The sequence below is a fragment of the Doryrhamphus excisus genome, chromosome 13 (assembly GCF_030265055.1).
Source record: "Doryrhamphus excisus isolate RoL2022-K1 chromosome 13, RoL_Dexc_1.0, whole genome shotgun sequence".
NCBI lineage: Eukaryota > Metazoa > Chordata > Actinopteri > Syngnathiformes > Syngnathidae > Doryrhamphus > Doryrhamphus excisus.
Window position 1 is genome coordinate 9,526,321 of NC_080478.1, and position 23,080 is coordinate 9,549,400.

General features: G+C 38.8%; 3 protein-coding genes and 2 non-coding genes across 6 annotated transcripts in view; all 5 read right to left on the bottom strand.

Moving 5' to 3' along the window:
- Positions 1–17,438, bottom strand: part of htr1d (5-hydroxytryptamine (serotonin) receptor 1D, G protein-coupled) — a 107,762-nt gene extending 90,324 nt beyond the window's left edge. The window contains exon 1 of one of the 2 annotated variants that reach the window (XM_058090342.1): positions 17,305–17,438. The gene's annotated coding sequence lies outside the window, so the exon portion shown is untranslated. Of the gene's footprint in view, positions 1–16,778; positions 16,949–17,304 lie in introns of those variants that run through there. The other variant, XM_058090341.1, reaches the window with a different exon arrangement.
- A 732-nt stretch (positions 17,439–18,170) lies between these two features.
- Positions 18,171–20,987, bottom strand: rpl13a (ribosomal protein L13a). The gene is made up of 7 exons (XM_058090320.1): positions 20,903–20,987; positions 20,244–20,316; positions 19,967–20,032; positions 19,250–19,351; positions 18,831–18,916; positions 18,589–18,648; positions 18,171–18,417 (listed from the first exon to the last, which is right to left on the bottom strand). Exons 1-7 carry the CDS (start codon positions 20,921–20,923, stop codon positions 18,208–18,210), a joined length of 618 nt encoding a protein of 205 aa, XP_057946303.1. The 5' UTR covers positions 20,924–20,987; the 3' UTR covers positions 18,171–18,207.
- On the bottom strand, positions 19,025–19,102 carry LOC131142582 (small nucleolar RNA SNORD50). The gene has a single exon (XR_009132654.1). It is a non-coding gene; the product is annotated as a small nucleolar RNA SNORD50 (small nucleolar RNA).
- Positions 20,106–20,186, bottom strand: LOC131142578 (small nucleolar RNA Z195/SNORD33/SNORD32 family). The gene has a single exon (XR_009132651.1). It is a non-coding gene; the product is annotated as a small nucleolar RNA Z195/SNORD33/SNORD32 family (small nucleolar RNA).
- Positions 20,988–21,132: 145 nt separating the features above from the next.
- On the bottom strand, positions 21,133–22,225 carry atp5if1b (ATP synthase inhibitory factor subunit 1b). Its single transcript, XM_058090322.1, has 3 exons — positions 22,057–22,225; positions 21,652–21,764; positions 21,133–21,555 (listed from the first exon to the last, which is right to left on the bottom strand). Exons 1-3 carry the CDS (start codon positions 22,123–22,125, stop codon positions 21,414–21,416), a joined length of 324 nt encoding a protein of 107 aa, XP_057946305.1. The 5' UTR covers positions 22,126–22,225; the 3' UTR covers positions 21,133–21,413.
- Positions 22,226–23,080: the final 855 nt, after the last annotated feature.

Genomic DNA, 23,080 nt, shown 5'->3' on the forward strand with positions numbered 1-23,080 from the left:
TAGGTTATTAGAGTGGAATGTCTACAGTCTGGCACCATCCGTTCTGGGAGGCTGGTACTTTCTCCCATAGAAAATGATAAAAATTGAAATATCCGTTCCAGATGCTCACTGCAGACATCCTGCCCAAACTGATTTGACGTTTTTCAACTTTGGATCTTTTTTTGTGGACTTTATTTTGTTGGTCTCACACTGTTTCTAGACTTTCCTATTAGTGGAGAGAGTTTGTGGCAGACAGTGTTAGGAGTAACGATGACAAAAATAATGCTGTTACTAACATTTGCTTTCCTTTAAAGCAGTGGTCTCAAACACGCGGCCCGCGGGCCAAATGTGGCCCACAGGAGACTAGTTTGAGGCCCCCGCCTTGATATGAAAGTTTAATGTTAGTGCGGCCCCCGCAAGTTTGATATGGATGCTGTATGGTATCATGTACCCAGAAAAAATTATTACATTTGATTAATGTTCATGTTAAAGGTTAAATAACTGTTAATGTAAATGAAATAAACACATAAGAATTTATTCTCTACCATTTTGCATTGAAACTCAGCTGACAAGTTGCGGTAAAAACATGATGAATGAATAAAATAAGTAAGTTAATCAAGTGTAGAATTACTGCAGGGTTCTGCTTAGACTATAACAGTAGCCACGTTTACATGAGGAGTTTTTCCCCTTTCCGAATGACTTTTCCAAAAACAATGGTATACATGGAAAGGAGTATTCCAATCTCTTGTCTACATGCGCCGCTATAATCAAACAGAATAGTCAATGGGACATGCGCAGTAAAGCGTAAACATCAACATCACGTGATACCAGAAAGTGAAAGTTTTTCTTTCACTTATTGGAATATCTCCGTATTGCGATTTTTTTCATTCATCCAGTCTTGAAATTTAGTTTGGATCAAAAACAAAGTCCAGTGCCGATTGCTCGCGTCCATTTTTAAAACTGAAGAACGTCTCGAGCTGCGTGTTACGTCTGAAAGAACGGGATAAATTTAAATAAGAAATTATAAAAGTCAATCTTGCTAATATTTTATAATTAAACCAGCGACATGTTTTATATAGATATATATTTTCTTTTTAAAGAAAAACTGAACTTGTGAATAAAGTATAGAAGGGTTTAGACTCTGTTCCACAGATGGTGGTAAAGCACACCGAAAGCCAACCGCCAATAAACAGCAGAAGAAAAACACAAAGAAGAAAAACTTTCCATTTGAGTGGGTACAAGATACCTCAAACGGATTGGGAAAAGGAATATTACACCCCATGTATGTTCATTCGGATTGGCACTTTTCTTTTGGATTGAGTTCCAATCCTGGCAATGCTGACAAGCTTCTGGCTGCCGTCTTCCGCAAAACATCCGTTCTCCTAAACGAAAAATATTGTCACGTTTTAATCTTGCGAGATCTTGTGACATGACACCCTTAAGGTGGACTACTTCTGAACCCAGTGCACCCCGTGAGTCAAAAAGGTCCAGGGTCTACGGTGACATTCTGTGGAGCTGTTCTATTCACGCAGGACTTGGCCTTTAAAAAGGTAGCAGAAAGTCAAGACTCTAGCTATAATATGTAACAGGAAATAAACATTACATGAATTTGAAGTTACAAGTCATCGGCTTATCTTACGCTATCTTTTAAAAACAAATCTTCAAAGTTGCCTTATTTATGTCTTGGACATCCTCAGTCTTTGTTCAACTAACCACCAACTTCAATGTCCCAGGGTGGTAATTGGACCCAACAGTGGCCCAAATTGTTGAGGTTCTCCCAGAATTAATGGTGCATTTTGGAGACTTCATATAATTGGATCTTGGGGATGTATCCCATATTAGTTGTATCTGGTCTTTGGAAGAAGGCGCTAAAAGTTTACTGACCTGTTTAAAGCTCTCCACGTGTTCCCTCTGAGAATGATTTAACAGCAGTCAAGACTGACTGTTTATCGTCGTTGTTCATTCATGCGCGTATGCAAATCAACCCAGGTGAGAATGCAACCAACATCCACCTGCAAACATGCTGTACACTGTACAGTTAGATAAAGAATTCATCCTCGGAGGGAAATACAGTACAGTATTTTCACGCTCTCTCTCACTTGTGCCCTTTATCTCTCTCTTCCTTCCAGCTTCTCCTCCTCCGAGGAATGAGGGAAGAGGACAGAGGGCAACAGGAGGGTTCTGGGAAGAAGTGATTTATTCCCAGGTATTTCCAAGGAGCGTCATGAATAAATTTTAGAGTTAGGTAAGCTCTTATACATGACTGTCTGATTGTTTCTTTTTGTGCCTGTGGAGAGATGGAGGAGGAGGCCGGTCTGTTCATATCCGTACATGGATTATTCCTGGAGATTGTACCAGAGATATTCCAGCTCGTATTGTGCAGTATGTCCAATTTATCTGCCGAGCAAATTATATTGTATTGACCAGAGATCCAGTCTGGCAACTAATACTACTAGAGTACTGGTCTGTGGCATATTCTAAACATAATTTCACAATGCCGCCTACAGAGAACATACTAACTCCTTATTTCTAAAATCACAAAAACTTGCTGATATAGTTAATCTTCAAACAGCTAAAATAATGCATAAGGCTAAAAATAACAAATTACCTAAAAATGTCATCTAATACTTCTCTACAAGAGAGGAGAAATATGATCTCAGGGAAGAACTTCATTTGAAACACTAATATGCTAGGACTACGTTATGCTAGCCACAGCATTTCAGTATGTGGAATCAAACTATGGAATGGATTGAGTAAGGACCTCAAACAATGCACAACGATGAGCCAATTCAAGAAACAATACAAGCAGTTGATGTTTGCTAAATACAAGGATGAAGAGTCTTGAACCAGTCATGATGTGCTATATATATCACTATATTGACATTTACTATGGTACCCATTATGTCATTGGATGGTCATATCACCTTGTACTTCGGTACGAGGTACATTATAAAAAAAAAAAAACCTTAAACTGTATTATGGAAAGCAGGAAGTGAACAAATGTAACAGTTACTGATTGTAAAAGTACCAGATGGAGGGGTAGGATTTAATAAGCTTTGCTTCTTCCTACTCCTTTTGGACATGTGGAACTGTGAACTGATTATGGGATGCACTCAATTGTAATCTGATGCATGTTCAAATGAAATAAAACCATTACCATAACCATAAATTACACACAGCCCATATCGAAACAGTAGAATAAACAGGATGGGGTAATAGGAATGAGGTCACATCAATAGGAATATTCATATGTGGATACGATACTAAAGGCAGAATGAGTTGAATGCCAGGACATATGACATATGAAAAAAAGGCTGTACAGTGCTACTTCGGTTAGCATGCGTCCCTGCTGGCATATTTTTCAGTTTAGATTACGTGGGTCCAACGGTGTTCATAATGTATTTTTAATCACAAAATGTGGCCAGTGTAGTACTACATATAATACTACTGACCATTCTCACAGGAGCTGCTGTCAGCCCCAACTCATGCCAGTCACTGGCATTCTCCACACTGCTAACCTTGCGAACACTCAGCAACTCTACAGTAGCTACTAGCTGATGTCACACGCATCACTTCACGTCATAGATATTACACCACATAACATCTTCTAAATGGCTCTAATATTCTATTATCATTGATGTAGTCATATTTATTATTGAAAATGCTTAATTGGGACAAATACATCTAATTTACTTATATATGCAAACGTGGCCATATTCAACCATAAAGCAGACTACACCACCAGTATTTTATTATCTACAATATTGAGCAATATTATCTTTATAAAATCCACAGTTTGCAATTATATGCTTTATATTGTAACATACAGCTAGATTTTACTAATATTTGATATGCAGGAATTCAAACACACCACTCAGTAGTTGTACAACCATTATCCTAAACGCATATTATTATCTACAATATTGAGCATTATTATCTTTATAAAATCCGCAGTTTGCAAACATATGCTGTATAGGATTAGATTGTGCACTTGAGCCTACCTATTGAACGGCAATACAATATTACAATGAGGCATTAAGGAGCATGCAGAACATTCCAGGCTGGTTCATCAGATGAAGGTGAAAGGAAAGATGACCATGCAGTAAAATAGATTACTTACTATATACGCATAATGAGACAATTAGTTTGTGCGCGTGTCTAAAACAACTTTGAATCAATTTTAATTACTGTAGTCCTTCAAGTCTTGAATAAAGTTCACAACACAACACAAAAAGGTGTCCACCGATATTGCTTACCACTACTATAAAGTAAGGCAGCACTTATCTGCTCATTACAAGGATTCAACATCTAAAAAGGTGTTTTGGAAGGCAACTTACAAGTTTTACCACGTCTTCATCAAAGCCCATTACAGTTGTGGGTTGTTTTTTTTAACTGGTTTTCTGAAAGTTCAAGATTGGTTAGGATATTTTGCAAAAATGCTGGCCAAAATTCCTCCCCAGCACTATAAGACTGTTTGCAAGTTATCACAAATGCTTGATTGTAGTTGTTGCTGCTAATGGCGGCCCAATGAGTTGTTAGGTTTAGATGGTAATCACTTTTTCACACAAGACCATGCAGGTTTCACTTAAAAACTGCATTTTCTGTTCAGTTGTGTTGTCATTGACTACTATTTACATTTGTATGATGATCTGAAACATCTAAGTGTAAAAAAAAAACAGGCAAAATAATAAATTAGGGAGGGGCCAAACACTTTTTCACACAACTGTATGTGACATGGACCAACATTCTGAAGGCGCTGGGCAGATTACACAGCGACATGGCAACACATCCCATTTCGAAAAGACAAAAAAATGTAAAAGTTCAGTCACCTTCAGTTTCATATATTGTGCATTATATAAGGCTTATATGATTTACTCTTGCATTTTTTTCATACAAGATAATCATTTATATATTATATTATATTATATATTGTACCCAAATCATACAAGTTTGATTTTGCACAAATTGACTAAGGGTCTTATATCTGAAATGTAACATGCGCATAGGCTACAGGAAGCTGTGCTGTCAACAAACACCCTACTAAATTAACATAATAGACTGCTGGGAAGAAATGAAGATAATTTCATGGAGCTAATATAGGAGTTGTAAATGCAGGTCAATGCTTCTGATTGAGTTTAGGCCAGCAGAGAAGACTTTACTGCCCTGGCTGCATACCACTGGTATGTAGTTTTTCTACACTAAATGATGCGTTCTCATTTTTAGTTTATTCCAGTGTGGTCTCATCTGTAACATGTCTTTTTAACAGTGTCCATTATTATTATTATTATTATTATTATTATTATTATTATTATTATTATTATTATTATTATTATTATTATTATTATTATTATTATTATTATTATTATTATTATTATTATTATTATTATTATTATTATTATTATTATTATTATTATTATTATTATTATTATTATTATTATTATCTTTGCAAAGACAGCTCTTTTGGATTATATTCTGCATGTGAACCTCATAATGCATGTTGAAAGTAAGGGAGATTTATGCAAATGAAAGTTAGGTTGTGTAAAAATGATGACTATTGTAACCAAATGAACTATAGTGCACTGTAAAAAAACCTAAAATCATATTCATATAAGTCATAGCCTGCAGCAGCGAGTTCCATTTGTGCAGAAACATGGACTCATCGACACGAGGACACATGGATTGAATTCGTAATTTTAAAAGCGGTTCAGTGCGGAGGTCCATGCTAGCTCTGCGGTAAGACGAGCAGTTCCGGGAGGTGGACGGTGTCAACGGGTTCACACAGCAGAAGCACATAGGTAGAAATAACGCTCCAGCGGCCAAAGGTACGTGACTGTCTGATGCTGCAGGGACATGAGCTGAGTGCGTATCGGAGAATTGATTAATGGAGCCAGCGGGAACGTGGAGGGAAAAAAAGGCAGGTTCCCCCGGTGATTTGACTACAGCGTGTGCACACACACCTCGGCCATATATATAAAAAGACATCTTTTATTTGCTGCGCCAGCTATCAATGACTGTCAGAAAAGAGGCCAGTATATGACTGTAGATGACTGTATGATGTGTTACAGGAGAGAAAATCAATAGTGAATGGAGAAGTGAGTGGATTTCATTACAGCTTATCATGATCAATTTACAATTTTGGCCACACACATTCACACTTTTTTTATCCGGTCTTGGAGCTACAACAGTAACAAATCAGGGAAACTACCTGAAAACAATTTTGCAAAAAAATACAGTAGTTTGAAATGCTTGCAGGTTGCTTTGTAGGTGCTGTCCAAAATGATGATGCAATGTTTAGGAACAGCTGAGAGTTTGTTAGTACCTGCAAACCAGCAACATTTTTCCTGGTGGACAACATAAAACAATGCTAACTGTTTGCTCATCATCTTCATGTTTCATATGTGACCCCGTGTGGAATTATTTACTGTAAATACAGCAAATGCTAGTCATTAACAATTGTCTTTTTTATTGTTTAAATGGCAAAAATTTAGACCAGGGGTTGGTAACGGTAATGGTTTAATTTCATTTGAACATGCATCAGATTACAATTGAGTGCATCCCATAATCAGTTCACAGTTCCACATGTCCAAAAGGAGTAGGAAGAAGCAAAGTTTAACACAGTTTAAGTTTTTTTATAATAATGTACCGCGTACCGCATTACGAGGTGATATGACCATCCAATGACATAATGTGTACATAATGTGTGACATCAGCTAGTAGCTACTGTAGAGTTGCTGAGTGTTCGCAAGGTTAGCAGTGTGGAGAATGCCAGTGACTGGCATGAGTTGGGGCTGACAGCAGCTCCTGTGAGAATGGTCAGTAGTATTATATGTAGTACTACACTGGCCACATTTTGTGATTAAAAATACATTATGAACACCGTTGGACCCACGTAATCTAAACTGAAAAATATGCCAGCAGGGACGCATGCTAACCGAAGTAGCACTGTACAGCCTTTTTTTCATATGTCATATGTCCTGGCATTCAACTCATTCTGCCTTTAGTATCGTATCCACATATGAATATTCCTATTGATGTGACCTCATTCCTATTACCCCATCCTGTTTCTTCTACTGTTTCGATAGGGGCTGTGTGTAATTTATGGTAATGGTAATGGTTTTATTTCATTTGAACATGCATCAGATTACAATTGAGTGCATCACATAATCAGTTCACAGTTCCACATGTCCAAAAGGAGTAGGAAGAAGCAAAACTTATTAAATCCTACCCCTACCCCATCTGGTACTTTTACAATCAGTAACTGTTACATTTGTTCACTTCCTGCTTTCCATAATACAGTTTTAGTTTTTTTTTTTTTTTTTTTTAATAATGCACCTCGTACCGAAGTACAAGGTGATATGAGCATCCAATGACATAATGGGTACCATAGTAAATGTCAATATAGTGATATATATAGCACATCATGACTGGTTCAAGACTCTTCATCCTTGTATTTAGCAAACATCAACTGCTTGTATTGTTTCTTGAATTGGCTCATCGTTGTGCATTGTTTGAGGTCCTTACTCAATCCATTCCATAGTTTGATTCCACATACTGAAATGCTATGGCTAGCATAACGTAGTCCTAGCATAGAAGTGTATCAAATGTAGTTCTTCCCTGAGATCATATTTCTCCTCTCTTGTAGAGAAGTATTGGATGACATTTTTAGGTAATTTGTTATTTTTAGCCTTATGCATTATTTTAGCTGTTTGAAGATGAACTATATCAGCAAGTTTAAGTATTTGTAATTTTTTAAATAAGGAGTTAGCATGTTCTCTGTAGGCGGCATTATGAATTATCCTTACTGACCTTTTTTGCAGTAGATTTAGCGAGTGAAGATTGCTTTTATAGTTATTAGCCCATATTTCCACACAATAAGTAAGATATGGTAGAACCAGAGAGCAATAAAGACTGTGGAGTGATTTCTGATTGAGAACAAATTTTGCTTTGTTCAATACTGAAATATTTCTGGCCACCTTATGTTGTATATTTGGAATATGAGGTTTCCAGCTCATATTTTCATCTATTGTGATCCCCAGAAATTTAAAGGTTGGCAACCTTTACTATCTAAAGAACCATTTTGCCCCCTCTGATATTAAGTAAAAATTAAAAAACCTAGCCCACTTTGCAGTTTCTCCATTAATACGACACTGCACCTGAAAATAGCACACATTTCATAAAACACTGCACCCTTGTGTCAAAAGGCCACCTTGTCAAAGTTTGACCTTTGTTTTGAAAATTAGCACACACAAAGCCAGAGTAGGACACTGTACTGCTAAATACAAAACATTCTTCTGTTTTTAACACAAAGTATAAAAAAATGATACAATCACAACTTAAACATCAATGCATTCTATAAATAAATCAGAGGAGGCCGTTGCAGTGCCCGACTGGACATAAAAAAATAATAATAGTACAGTATGCAAATATTTACACCACGTCTGCATTAGGGGTGTGAATCTCTGCACTGAGGACGATTCGACACACATCTCGATGCACTGCCAGAGATACGATAATTTAATGATACATGGAATTTTTTGGCGATACAATGCGATAATCATTTAGTTCAAATCAATGCGATATGATATGGTGCAATTTCTTGAGATATGACGCAATTCAACATGATGCAAATAAGCAAAGGGAAAAAAATGGAATTCAGTATGGTCCTACAAAAAGGATTTGGCTTCATTCCTTATAGGCACTTGGCAGTAAATTCAACAAAAGTGCTGTTCTTTTTCTTTTTTTTTTTTTTACTATGCACCACTTCTTGCTAATTCTTTTTGCCATCTTAAAAAAAAGCAAAGCAACGACTTTTCAAAATCAACTTTCCTCACACTTTCACATCGGCTATGCAATTACAATAGCAGTGGTTCAGCGGTGGAGTAAAACATTCATTCATTCATTCATTTTCTACCGCTTTTTCCTCACGAGGGTTGCGGGGGTGCTGGAGCCTATCCCAGCTGTCTTTGGGCGAGAGGCGGGGTACACCCTGGACTGGTCGCCAGCCAATCACAGGGCACATATAGACAAACAACAATTCACACTCACATTCATACCTATGGACAATTTGGAGTCACCAATTAACCTAGCATGTTTTTGGAATGTGGGAGGAAACCGGAGTACCCGGAGAAAACCCACGCATGCACGGGGAGAACATGCAAACTCCACACAGAGATGGCCGAGGGTGGAATTGAACCCTGGTCTCCAAGCTGTGAGGTGGAGTAAAACAATTAAACAATAATTAGTGCTGTAAAAAATACAGTACAGCAACAGCAAAGTTAAAGTGACACTTTCAACAGTGCAATCAATGTTTGTTTATATTCCTGTCTGCAAAATACACTGCTGATATGAATGCACTAGAAGCTAGGCTAATACAGTAGTGAGGAGCAGAAAGTGTAAAACAACTTCTTCCCTTTTAAAATTCAAAATACAAGAAGAAGCCAACTGTTCTGCTGTTCTAATGTCACCTGCTGTGCTGAACACTCGTTCAGAGGGGACACTTGTTGGGGACGGACAAATAGCTCCTGGACAATTTGGAAAGCAGCGGAAGATCCACTCGTTCTGACCTGATTTGCTTGTTTTTTTCCCTGGTGTCTGACAAGGAACTAGACGAGGAGGTGGCGGTAGACTTGTCCGTGTTGTGGTGTACCCTTTTTACGGGGGTCTGCATGTTTGTCGTGCTGCCGTTGTACAGCTTCTTAACGCGGCATTTTTGCAAATGACGGACGTTTTGTCGAGCTTTCCGCCGTTCTTTGAGAATCCGTAGTGTTTCTAAACATACCATTTAAACGTTGCATGTGAGTTAAATATAGAAATTGGGGAACAGCATATGGGGTGAAGTTGAACATTAATAAAACAGATTTTACCGATACTCACAAACGCATCAAGATGAATCTAAATTTCACCCATCAATTGTATCCATACCCAGTGAATGAGCCGATGCGCTCGCATCGCATACATGTGCATCGATGTATCGATTAATTAAGATTATTTTCCACACCCTTAGTCTGCATCAAGTCTTTCCGCCTGGTAGGGCCACAGGACCTCATCAACATCACACGCCGGAAAGAAAAACTTAAGTGTGTCTGATCCAGCCCTGACATGCATCAACAGAAACACCATCACCTGTCAAGACCATCGATTGCAAGAGATTTTCCCGGATGTAAAGCTGCCGCTGCTCATAAACCTCCTTGTGGAGAAGAATTCTTCTACAGGATTCAAAACGGGAGAATATGGTGGTAGAAAAAATTTAATCTGGCTCTGGTTCTGGGTGTGGTCTGGCTGGACCACGTCCATTTCATCCACCATGACCTGTTTCTCCTCTGACATGCATCCTGAACAGGTTTTATAGTGTGTCATTCACGTGTTTTCAGCTGTGACCCAAACAAGGCAAAAAAACACCACTTTTCCGATGAGTCAATTTGCGTCCGTAATTTTCAGGGCCACACAAAAATAGGCTCACCTCTGTGACAAATATTCATGAATTATTTATTTTTCTGATATATTCATGTTTAGCTAACCACAGGGAGTACACACTCAAGAAGCCGCCTGCAGGTAAAGGCAAGGGGCCATAGGCACATATTTTAATTAACTCATTATAAACATGTCCAAAAATTCAATGTTAAAGTTTCACTTTGAACTCCAAGTTCTATAAAATAAACCACAGTAAAATAATATATACATAATAATTACACTAATAAATAACCCTTTTTTTTCTCATGCTGTTTAGACAGCACTGTAACTCCAAGAAATGGAATCTTGCCGCCCATGTTAATGTCACCATAGATAACCCGGAATCACACAGCCAAACCACCTACAGATATTGGCGCTACCATTCATGGCTGACTGGAGAACAGATGGCTTATGAGGATCATTATTTGCTCTATGAGGTGGCTGTCTTCCGATAACCATCACACTCTGGAGGATTGTTGCAGTTCCATAGCTTGATCATAGAATTCCCTATCATGCATGTTGAGTAGACAGGGAGGCAATCAGTACAAAATGTTATGAATGCACCCATGCAATCCTCCAAAATGGTGACACAAGGTCAACATATAATAAGCATACTAATGGAGTCATTTATTAATTAGAATGGATTTTTTACTACTCAACACTTAATGACAGTGTTGTACGTTTGCTGTATCAAAAAGGCCTATTTTTGGTTTTAAAAAAATTGTTTTTTTTTTACAAACATCTGCTAAAGTGCAAGGACTGTATTACGTTTTGAATAGTACACACAATAATGATGTTTTTTAATGACTGGATGGAGACTTTGTCCTTCAAATTAGAAGACCTTTGATTAAACCAATTAAGCCGCATGATAAATATAAACAGAATCTATAATTTTGCCCGCTTTGATAAATTGATATGTCCATGCTTGTTTGTTTTCCTCTCATCTCTCAACCAAACAGGCTGAAAGACAAGAGAGTTCACTCTGTGCATCCGTCTGTGCATCCGTCTCCACACTTTGGTTCTATAGTAGAATGAATAGTCAGTCATTCAGCCTCTGTCCCACTGGGGAGAGGCAAGGCGACACTAGAGACTGAGAGACTTAAGTCTCTCAATAGTAAGTAGTTTTAGCATGTTAGCGTTGTTAGGTTTTCTACTGCATTAATAACGTGTAATGTGTTTTACGGGACTACCAGTGTGTAAAAAACTTTGGTAGAGCTCTGGCTGCTCCAGTGCCATTTTCCAACATGAATATAGCCAAATTAAGTAACTCAATGGGCTAAAACACAGGTACAAGATGCATTGTGATTGTGAATGTAGTATTCTACCTTGGCCACTAGGTGTCAGTAACATTTCGGTGAGACAGGCACCAGGCGTGATCACCACTACAGGCATTTATTGTCAGGGCTCTACATTAAAAACAAAAATGACTTGCCCATGGGGAATCCTTAAGGTGAGAACTACTTGCCCGAACTTGCCCCATGTAAAATGAAAAGACTGCCATAATGATATCATCTCATTTTTGTGGCATCACATGAGAATCTCAAATAAAGATGAAATGATTATCATTTCTTGTGGCTGTCATAGATCATGACGTTGCATGGAAATGTGGATAGTCAAGAGACTTCTAGGCACTTTGCCTTGATAAATAATCAAACAATAATTTGTGGAGCAAAGGTGAGAAAAATACACAGAGAAATGGAACCGCTATACTTGGTATTGGATCTAATCGGTGGTGTTTCATTGTGACCACTTCAAATTGTCACAGCAATGTGATTCACTCACCTGTGCCATCATTTGATTGGCTGCCACTAATAAAATACTTGTTTAGGAGGCACTGGTTCATCACTTTTTGCTGTTTTCCTTCACAAGTTGTTGAAGAATTAGACCATGTTGGCAGGGACGCCATGATAGATGTTTTCCTAGTCAAACGATCGCTGATTGGTTGATCGCGAACAAAAACGGGTGTGGGTAAAACGCGGACTGTGGAATGCGTACCGCAGTCTAAATAAACGATTCTGATTGGTCCATTTCAAGATTTGCAAGGATTGGTTTGCAAATTACCACCGGAATTACGTTCGTGTTTTACCAACACCCAACAAGAACCGCTTTAAAAAAAACTCTTGGCAGTATGGCATGCCAAAGTGCACTTGCCCGACGGGAATATCACTGATTGGATTTACTTGCCCCAATTTTGTTTGAACTTGCCCCGGGCCATCGGTACATCGTTATTGTCGAGCCCTGATTGTGATTGTGAATGTAGTATTCTACCTTGACCACTAGGTGTCAGTAATGGTTCAGTGAAACAGCCTCTGTGATGTCACAAATGGGCAGTTTTACCACGCCTATTGAAACAGAGTGTTTTATGCCATCCCAAACTTCTTTCAGGGCTCACTTTCAAATGCGCAAACCTCATTATATGAAACTTTCTAACTGCATTTATAGGTCAGAAAAGTGGAAAGAGCATAATAGGTCCCCTATAATGAAAAAAGGGTCTCAAAAAAATGTTGACAATAATATCGTTTATCGCCAATAATTTGTAGGACAATGATCGTCCAGCAAAATTTGTTTTCGTGCAAAAGTTCATATCCATTTACCTCCCACCATTACATGCAGTATGCAGTACAAAAACATCCCTCAGTGATGCGCTTAACTCTTGAGTTGTGTAAGGAAAAAAAACAAAGGGACAAGAGAATTAATCAGGAGAATAAATTGAACACAGTGTTCACCTTTGTCCTATGAGAGGCGAAAGGGCCCTACGTTCTCGCTTTCTTCTCTCATCATTGATTTTTCTTGTCTTTTTTTTTGTGTGCATGCTTACAAGTTGGTCCGCAGCTCCATTGATCGTGCAGCCTGACTTTGCACAACATGGGTAGTGGGGTTATCAAAATGGATGGAGAGAGGCTATTTTCAATACGGCTCTTCGAGGAACGATAAACAATTGCTGTGAATCGATCGCCGCTCGTGCGTTTATACAAGCGTGTATTATAATTGAAAACGCAAGAAACGCCCCAGAAGATCTGTCACCTTCCGTTTAAATAAAGCGGGCGGGATTTGAAAGCGTCAGCCCCGGCGCTACACGATGCTAATGCATTTCACATGGAGTTAACGTTCTCACACAAGGCTTTCCTGATGCATTTTCACTCCCCATCAGCATAAACAGGCCTTTAAAACTGGCGCCTGTTCAAACCACTTTAGTTTGTCTCCTTGCTACACACACACACACACACACACACGTCACCACAGCTCAGCATGGAGGCCATTAAGGGCTTCGGATGCAGCAATCCACCTCTGAAGACACACACACACACACACACACAGTTTATCCCATCTGATAGAGGTCACCTAGAAGAAATGCATCCCTAATGAATCAATTTGAGCCGCACAAACTGTATTATAGATTGATTTTGTAGTTTTTCAAATGCAGCTTTGACTGTGTGAAATGACCTATAATGAGACAGCCGCTGTTCAGCTTTCATTACCGAGTGATTAACTACCTTTCGTAGAAGAGTGGATAAAGTTCAGGGACAAGATACGAGTCAAAGTGAAAATGGAGCACAAGCGTTCCTCTTTTGGTTTGAATTTCAAGAGAAACATTCCCATAGGAAATTATGGAAAGAGAATTACAGTGCTGACCCATATACAAGACGACCGTGAATTAAAAACAATCACTTTTTCTTTTTTAACACCTGTTTGTAGAAAAATGAAGAAATCGTGTTTTCAAAACCGAGGCCTAACTTGGTGAACAATACGTTGAAATTTTTAGTTTACTTTAGTTTATTAGTTTAAATTAATTCATTTATTCATTTTGTACCGCTTATCCTCACGAGGGTCGCGGGGGTGCTCGGCCTATCCCAGCTGTCTTCGGGCGAGAGGCGGGGTACACCCTGGACTGGTCGCCAGCCAATCACAGGGCACATATAGACAAACAACCATTCACACTCACATTCATACCTATGGACAATTTGGAGTCACCAATTAACCTAGCATGTTTTTGGAATGTGGGAGGAAATCGGAGTACCCGGAGAAAACCCACGCATGCACGGGGAGAACATGCAAACTCCACACAGAGATGGGTCACACTAACTTGATAATTATTTCTCTTTGCTGCTGAAAAGTTGTTTGATGACTCTGCTTCATTGCTGACTATTGATCACTATTATCTTAGCATTAGCAATCAGCAATCACAGTTGTCCCTCACCATATTGCTGTTCAATTATTGCTCCCTCACTATTTTGTGTTTTTTCCCACTAATTAACTAATCAGGCCGCACAGCTGTCGAGTGGTAAGTGCGCAGGCCACACAGCTAGTAGACCCGAGTTCAATTCCACCCTCGATCATCTCTGTGTGGAGTTTGCATGTTCTCCCCGTGCATGCGTGGATTTTCTCCGGGTACTCCGGTTTCCTCCCACATTCCAAAAACATGCTAGGTTAATTTGTGACTCTAAATTGTCCATAGGTATGAATGTGAGTGTGAATGGTTGTTTGTCTATACGTATGTGCCCTGTGATTGGCTGGTGACCAGTCCAGGGTGTACCCCGCCTCTCGCTCGAAGACAGCTGGGATAGGGCGAGCACCCCCGCGACCCTCGTGAGGATAAGCGGTACAAAATGAATAAATGAATTAATTTAAACTAATAAACTAAACTAAAATAAACTAATGTTTATTGTTTGTCACCAACTTATTTTCTGTCTGTTTTTTTATAATTTTTTGTAATTAAATTTAGGATCAGTCCTTATTTGATCATGGGGAAAATAAAAAAAATAGTAATTTATTTTACTTTTGAAAACATTTTAAAGAATACCTATTATGATAATTTTTCGGCCTTTTTGTATTGATATGTGTAGCTGCTCCTATAGAGGACACAAAGCTTTATAGTTCTTCCAGAATCTGCACCTATTCAGCTGTATTTTTTTAGATTTCGTAGTTGCTGCGAAAACGGTCCGTTTTAATGTATTCCACCCACAGCCCGCCTCCAGGCATGCCGCTGTGGTGGGTCATGCTAGCGAGTACTTTATTAGCAAGATCATTATTCTTGCTAATCTATTTAACTAGCCAATCTATGTACTTTACTAGCGAGATCATTATTCTTGCTAATCCACAATAAAATACATAGAAATGTCATAAAAAGGGCCACTGCAGTACTTGTCTCGTCCTGAAGGTGCGGAGGTATGCGTGAGCTAGAAGGTGCTTGTCACTGCCATCCTTCCACAGAGAGGAAAAGTGTTTTTTTTGGAGCGCAGCAAATGCATTAAATATATTTTTATGCTCTACTGAATGAATGAATTTGTCTGCAAATATAAAGAATTCTATACATCCAAACTCAACAGAAGGTGATCAGGCAGAAGTATCAGAACTTTTCCTGGAGAAGAATAGGGTGCATGTACTTAATATACAGATAAAAGGTAAGACCACAAAGGTTTTTCAATTCATTAAAAAAATCAATTAATAGGACTAATGCTAATTGTTCTACTTCTTTAGACAGCAAACGATTGAAACTGCGTCTCTGCTGGTTGCAGCCATTTTTGCATCAATTGTGTGAATCACCAATCAATTATATACAAAAAGACAGAAGTGTTAAGCATCAATTAGTGGACTAACTGCTGAAAAGGCCACGCATCCCTCGCTGAATGTATTATTTATAAAGCACAAAGGTGATGATAGGTATTAATTTCCACATTCATGCTGCCATGTGTGTCTTCCATATGACTTCATTAAATAATTGAAGACCAATGTAAGTCATAGTAACCATATTGGGAGAGTGAATCACATGACAGTATACTGAATGCTAAAAATATTGCAATAGTATTTACTGCCACTGGTTGCCATGTTGCATTTTCTTCTTACACTTGTTATTCAGTCTTACTCGCACGTGACAAGATTTGTTCTCTTGACTAACTCCCAGGAGACACATGTGACCGACAACATGTTTCTTTTCTAGGGTTTCGCTCTCAAGGACACGTCTGCCGATACTGTAACATTTCACAGAGCAGCTGATAATGGCTTGATTAGTTGTCCTCGAAGCAATCTTCTGCAGTTCTCCTGGAGTTGCCTCACTCACAGTCATTCTTTAAATCGTTTCAATTATGCTTGGAGGTCAAGGAAAATTAAACAAAGATACAAGCATGCACAAATCCAGTGTCATGGCTGTGTGCATATAGCTATACAGTAAAGGATTACTACTATATTATCTTTGCAAGATTGTTTTGACACAAGCGTGTCCAAATGTTGACTGCATGGTCACAGAACAGCAACTTCACATGTAAAGTGTCCTGTTTTATTGTTTACTGTTCCCTTGATTAATACTGAATATAGACAGAGAGAAACATGCAAATTGCTAGTTTTGCTCTTACCTTTACTTTTAAAGGGGGTCTATTATGGTCATTTTGCAGCCCTTTGCATTGAGTGGTGGACTCTACAAAGCAGCTACACAAGATAACCAGCACAAAAAGCGTTGTAGTTCTTTCAGAATCTTCACATATTCAGCTGTATTTCTTTGGATCTTGTGCTTCCCGCGAAAAACGGCCTGCTTTAATGTCTTCCGCCCACAGCCCGCCTCCAGGCAACCCCGCTCTGCTGTGGTTGGTCACACTGCAAGAAACACTTAGAAACACTTCCGGTTTCTGCCGCCAACTTTATAGGAATTTAATCATCTTTTTAAAATGTCTGCTTTTAACATACAGTCATATGTGTTAGATCCTGAAAAGCAGAGACTGTACAGTTCGAAGTTTCTCGCGGGACTACCAGTGTGTGCAAAACTCATGTAGAGCTTTTAGCAAGCCCGCTTCCTCTATGCTATATTGCTACACACACAAGCGCTTTTGCTCCATGACTTACACAAAATAAACACAGTTAGGACACTGATAAGCTGGTACTTACTGCTGGCCCTTCTGACTCTTCCACATGACCAAGTAACGATGGAAAGGTGTCAGGCTTATTACCAGCAAAAGCATTTAATTGTTCTAAAGAGTTGTTGCAACAACTCGCGTAGAAGAATAAAGCCGTAGTGTTGATGGGCGCCCCCCTCAGTGATGTATTGGTACTGCCAGCCTCATAAAATACTGTACTTACGTTAGATACCCCTTACATGATTCGACTTGGAAAACTGAGTATATATAATAAAAGATTTACGGCTTGAAAAGAAATATTTGTGAGCAGGTAATTTTATTTGTAGATCAAGGTCCAAGCAATGCAAAGTAGTATTCTAAATGTGACATGCAAAGCCTTATGTAAACATGCAGCATGTAGTTCACCTTGTCAATCATCCCTCATGTTTACATGTAGCACGTTGATTGGACAATTCGTTAAACTGAAGCGTTACATTAATTTTTAAAATTAGTTATAAAATCAGCAATAAAAATAGATTAATGCGGGCCTGTTGTATAGTTTCAGTGCAACGCACCTCTTGCGTAAAACAATTAATTTTCTGTGTAGAAATCCCATCTAAAAAAAATAGCATAGTCATATTGATCAATTTAGCTTTTAACTGCAGTGTGAAAATCTTATCTGAAAATGTGACGGCCAATTTTAATGGTGGCGTGAATGGCCACCTACGGTAGATTCAGTGCAACACTGCCCTCTGTCGGGGAAATATATTGGCAGACGGGGTAAAAATGTACTACGCCATCTTACCAATGTACACGTCTTGTATTTTGTCAGTACATTCACCACACTACAGTCAAATACAAGAAATTGAACCCTGTAATCAAACCAACAGCCATATTTGTTGATCAAAAGAGAAACACTTTATAAACATTTACTTTGATTTATTAGACAGAATGTTCAAACAAGAACTCCATATTGTTTCAGAACGTCTGTGTATTTTGCGATTTTGCTCTCAACGTTCTTCTCTGCCCGTTTGGTCAGTTTGATGGTGGTCTTTTTCTTGCCATAGCGGACCTTGGCCTTCTCTTTCCTCTTCTCCTCCAGTGTGGCTGTGATAGCCTGGTACTTCCAGCCCACCTCATGTGCCAAACGTCCCAGGAGGGCAAACTGTAGCGAAAAAATAAAGGCCAATTCAAAATAAGAACTGTCCATAAGAGGTGTAGATTTTAAAAATTGTATGTACATGGTTCCTGATTCAATGCAGATCTGTAAAGTGTGGTTTCATCCATGCATTGTCATATTTGGGACAAAAGGAGCAACATCGGACTCAAGACTCACCTTACGAGTGGGCTTCAGACGCACAATCTTAAGAGCAGCTGGGACCACCATACGCTTCCTCTGTGATTAAAGAACCCAAAAATCACATACCAGAAAACCACAGCAGGCAGTGCTAAATATTAAAGATTAGTCTCAGATGTTGTGTTTTTATTTCAAACCACAGTCAAACAAGGCATGGTAAGGTTAAGGGCATCATTGACAGTATACAATGTATCGGTCACAACGCTGTGCAATGACATCACCTTGTCGTAGGGTGGGGGGATTCCATCAAACACCTTCAGCCTCTCCAGGGCAGCCTGGCCTCTCTTGGTTTTGTGGGGCAGCATGCCTGGTAAATACAGTTCTAATTTAATAAAGTTTTACACAAGATAAATTCCAGAAAAACTACTACTAGAGAGCAAAGTGTTTCTCAAAGCACAAATTTGCTTCCGCTCTTAACTCAGAAGTCAGATCCGTAAAGAGTTTATCATCAATGGATGCTCAGTTTCGGGATATATAGAAATCATCATTGCTGTTAAGAGGCGGCAAGATGTGCTTTGGTGAAATAAAAGAGTAACAGAAACCTTTTCTCCCCACAGATACTTTGCACCATTAGGGAAAAGGGGAAACCACACCATGTCCATTTCAGAAAAATCCTCCCATATTTGAACCTCCGGCTCACCTCTGACAGTCCTCCAGAAGATCCTGCTGGGAGCTCTGAAGTGGTAAGGTCCACGAGAGGGGTTGGTGTTCATCCTCTTGCGCAGGAAAGCCAGGTACTTCACTGCAAATATTAGAGTATCCAGAATATTATAAAAAGTCATAATTGTATCAGATGGTCGTGCATGCAAGATATCCTCGTGGTCATTTAGAACTCAAACATTTCTTCATTACAAATATGCTGCATTCCTTGATGTATTCTGTCATGGCAGCTGATTGTCAACCAATTTTTTCTGAAAGCCAGTTAAGTTGCAACAAATGTGGGTAATGACATGCAAAAAACAGTATGAACCAGGTAACCCTTATCCAAATCACTAGATGCAACAAGAGGGCAGTCTTGTATTCGCCCACCATGGAAGCCACTTTAAAAAAAATACTATACCAGGGCACCAAGAATGTTGTTGCTGTGTGGACGAAAGGCTCAAATAACATTTTGGCCTGAAAGTGTTCCTGTGTGGACAGGCTTAAAAAACAGGTATGGCGCAGTGCACCTACCTTCAGAATATAATGGCCTCACCCATTGACAAACAGTTTTCTGGTGCATATTTATTTTATACAGAACTCACTCTTTACTCACATGTGTAGGAGCTAATCTTAGTTTTTGCCATTACTGTTTTTTGTGAACACTTAACGGGAGTGCCATGTTCTTATGAATGAGGGCAGATCCTATCCTACTTACGTTTGTTACGGTAGAAGTTTCCAGAGATGTTGATACCTTCACACCTCACCACCACGACTTTGTGTCCTTTAATAAAAGACAATTTGACAATTACAAACAGGCACGATATTTCAAAAATGGCAAGTGTCATTTGTAGTATTTTGTCTCAGATGGTAGTGCATGTGAGTTTTTTCATGGTCGTTAAACTCAAGCTTAAGTTAATTAGATCATCAAGGACAATAAGGCAGATATCAAATCAATGTCACAGCAGTCTAGAAACATGCATCCTGACACCTACCCAGCAAGGTCTGCTTAGCCACGATGGCAGCCAGCCGACCAAGCAGATGGCCCCTGCCATCCAGTAGCAGAACCTGCAACATTAAACACGATTTAACACAAAAAGGTCGGAATACAAGACAACGTGCAAAGAATTGAGGCGGCCAAAGGAAGCATTAAAAAGGGTTTAACTATGTATAGTATAATCAAACATAATATCCCAACATTGCAATATTCTTTGCGTTCTCAGCATTTAAAATAAAGTTTCGAGAAGACAAAGTAATGAGCACATGGCAGCTATTCTGACGTGATGTCAGTATTAAACCACGCCACAGACGTATTAACTAGGACCAGCTTCAATTGATATTTACTCGTTTAAATATTAAATGACTTTCGAACCATCTAAACAAATAATTTACTAACCGGCAACTTTAACTTGAAGCTAGCTTGCTAGCTACTAGCCAACAGCATTGGCTTCCTAGCAAAGCTGCCATGATGTCCACTCGGCAAAGGTAGCTAAAAATCACAACGCGTTTAGTAACAATTTAAAACCAAACGTGGCCCTGGTTTTCACACTGTAGCCTAATGAAGTCATCACGTACGTATTTACAAAACCGCATGCATGCAAAATCTGCTAAAAATGGGGTAAAATATGAATATAACACCCCGGCAGTTACCCACCTTATTGAAGCGGTCCGCCATGATGTGTGAAAAGAAAGATAAACGGGGCCGCCCGTGCTAAAAGGCAGGGGCGGCCGGAAGTAACGTCACTGTTATAGCCTCACTTGTTGGGGGTGTTGAAAATGTTATATCACCCCCTGTAGGTTAATATTATTAGCAACACGTGCACAATACAACGAGCGGTAAAATGGTAGAATAGTTTTGTATAATAATGAAATTATTAAACATAGTCAGGAGATTATCAGTCCCTTTATTTACCACACAAAGTATTTATTTGCTGTATAAACATACAACAGTTCATACAAACATGTCACACTGTTCCATGGAAACAACAATATTTTTGTGAACATTTTAATTGCTTTTTAGCATTTGAGCAACAATCATGCCTGGCCTTACTGCAAAAGAAAATGATTTCTTTTTTAAAAAGCAGTAGATTTCTTTAGATGCAATAATACAGCAGTGATTAAAGATGTCGGGCGTAAGCTTGTTTCAATTTATTTGAAGGTTCCTCTCAGTCATCGTGCTTCAGCTTCCTGATCTTTCCCTTATGGCGGTCAATCTCTCGCTGCAGGCGTTCAATCTCCTTTTTATGGTGGTCGATTTCCTCCTGGTGGTGTTGCTTGAGCGCTGCCAGCTGCTCCTGCTCCTTACGCCTTTTTGTGTAGATAAGATTATAAACATACATCATGTGAGGTGGGATAGAACAATTGGAAAGGTCAATGCTGAAATAAAACAACCCAAAGACTTACTTGAAGTACATTTCCTCCTCTGCGGCCTGTTTCTTTCCCATTCCTCCACCTGCCTCACGGATGGCCCCACCGCCTCCTCCGCCTTTTCCTGCACCTTTGCCCAGCTCACCTAGCTGCAAAAGAGAGGAGTCAGCCCAGAGGAAAAAAGGTGAATGACAAGTAACAATAGAAGGGTAAAGAGGAAAGGCAAATCATTGTCCTCATTATACTTTCTGTTTGTTGACAATGACGTTATTAGAGTGGGGTTTTGCATTAAAAGTGTCTCCTCAATTGCTACTTTTAATAAAGCTACATGTTTATCAATCTGTCACACATGGCTAGCCAAATGTTAATTCATTATAATAGCAACACAACGCCAGATTTCAGGTTTTAATGTTAATGTGGGCCTGAAGGACATATTTTTACCTGATCTGATGACATTCTCAGTTGTACGTTGAGGAAGGTGCGGATGTTAGGCCTTAAAAACCTCGCCATGTTAGCTAAAGTCAGCGTAACACAACGACAGCCGCTTCTGTCGCTTTGCCCTTGTCCACAAATAAATACAAGAAAAGGACGACGCCATTGTTGGAAAAAGAGCAGGGGTGTAACAACACCACCGTGGGTTACGTGATTTACTTACACATGGACAAATATCACGAACCTTACTTTGAATTTTAAATAAGTCTAGAAATAATTCCAAGATATTGACAGAATTTCTGTACTTTATGTGTAGTGTAGGGTTTATAGTAAAATAGTCACCCCTAATCGACCAATGGAACGTCTAATACGTACGGAGTGACGCTGCACGTTTACGTACACTTTGACCTGACGGGTTTTAATTGTTAAAATTAATTCGGAAAAAAGTCCCTAAATATTTTTAATACAATATATAGGAAATATTAATATTTTACGTTATATTAATTAATTGTTTAATTATATTTATTAATTCTGAAAACATGAGAAATCCTACATTCACTTGGTTTTGACTGGATGGTACCATGGTAAATTTACTGAGGAATTTATTTTTTTCATCATTTGATTAGGTTCAGTATATTTTGATCCCAATGCAAATGTATTTTTCGCTTTTTTATACAAGTTTGTTTTATAGTAATTTCAAAATGTCACAGTTTAAATAGACTTGTATGTGTAAATATGACAAATAAGGTCAGACTTGGTTGTGTTGAATGTGTATTTAAAATCTAATGTAACACAAGACAACTCTGTGATCTTTGCTTATGAAAATGCATTACCTGGATTTCATAAAACAGATGCTTGAAATAATTTGATTTTATTCAGCAAAAGAAGTTAAGCTCTTGACACTGTCTTTACGGGGAACATTACAGACCCTCCTCACCTATAATGTCCACCATAAATACATTGCCATGCAACAATGGGCTTGTTCCAGCGTCCCATACTTAAAAAAACAAAACAAAATGCCATCAACTTAACC

Bases quoted from the DNA above. Each gene is read 5' to 3' on its own strand.
- rpl13a (XM_058090320.1), bottom strand. From the start codon at position 20,923: ATGGCGGACCGCTTCAATAAG. The intron at 18,917-19,249 runs GTGAGCCGGAGG...TGTATTTACCAG, and splicing joins CTTCTGGAGGACTGTCAGAG to GCATGCTGCCCCACAAAACC. The intron at 18,418-18,588 runs GTGAGTCTTGAG...TTTTCGCTACAG, and splicing joins GTCTGAAGCCCACTCGTAAG to TTTGCCCTCCTGGGACGTTT.
- atp5if1b (XM_058090322.1), bottom strand. From the start codon at position 22,125: ATGGCGAGGTTTTTAAGGCCTAACATCCGCACCTTCCTCAACGTACAA. The intron at 21,765-22,056 runs GTAAAAATATGT...TCTCTTTTGCAG, and splicing joins TGAGAATGTCATCAGATCAG to CTAGGTGAGCTGGGCAAAGG. The intron at 21,556-21,651 runs GTAAGTCTTTGG...CTACACAAAAAG, and splicing joins GAGGAGGAAATGTACTTCAA to GCGTAAGGAGCAGGAGCAGC.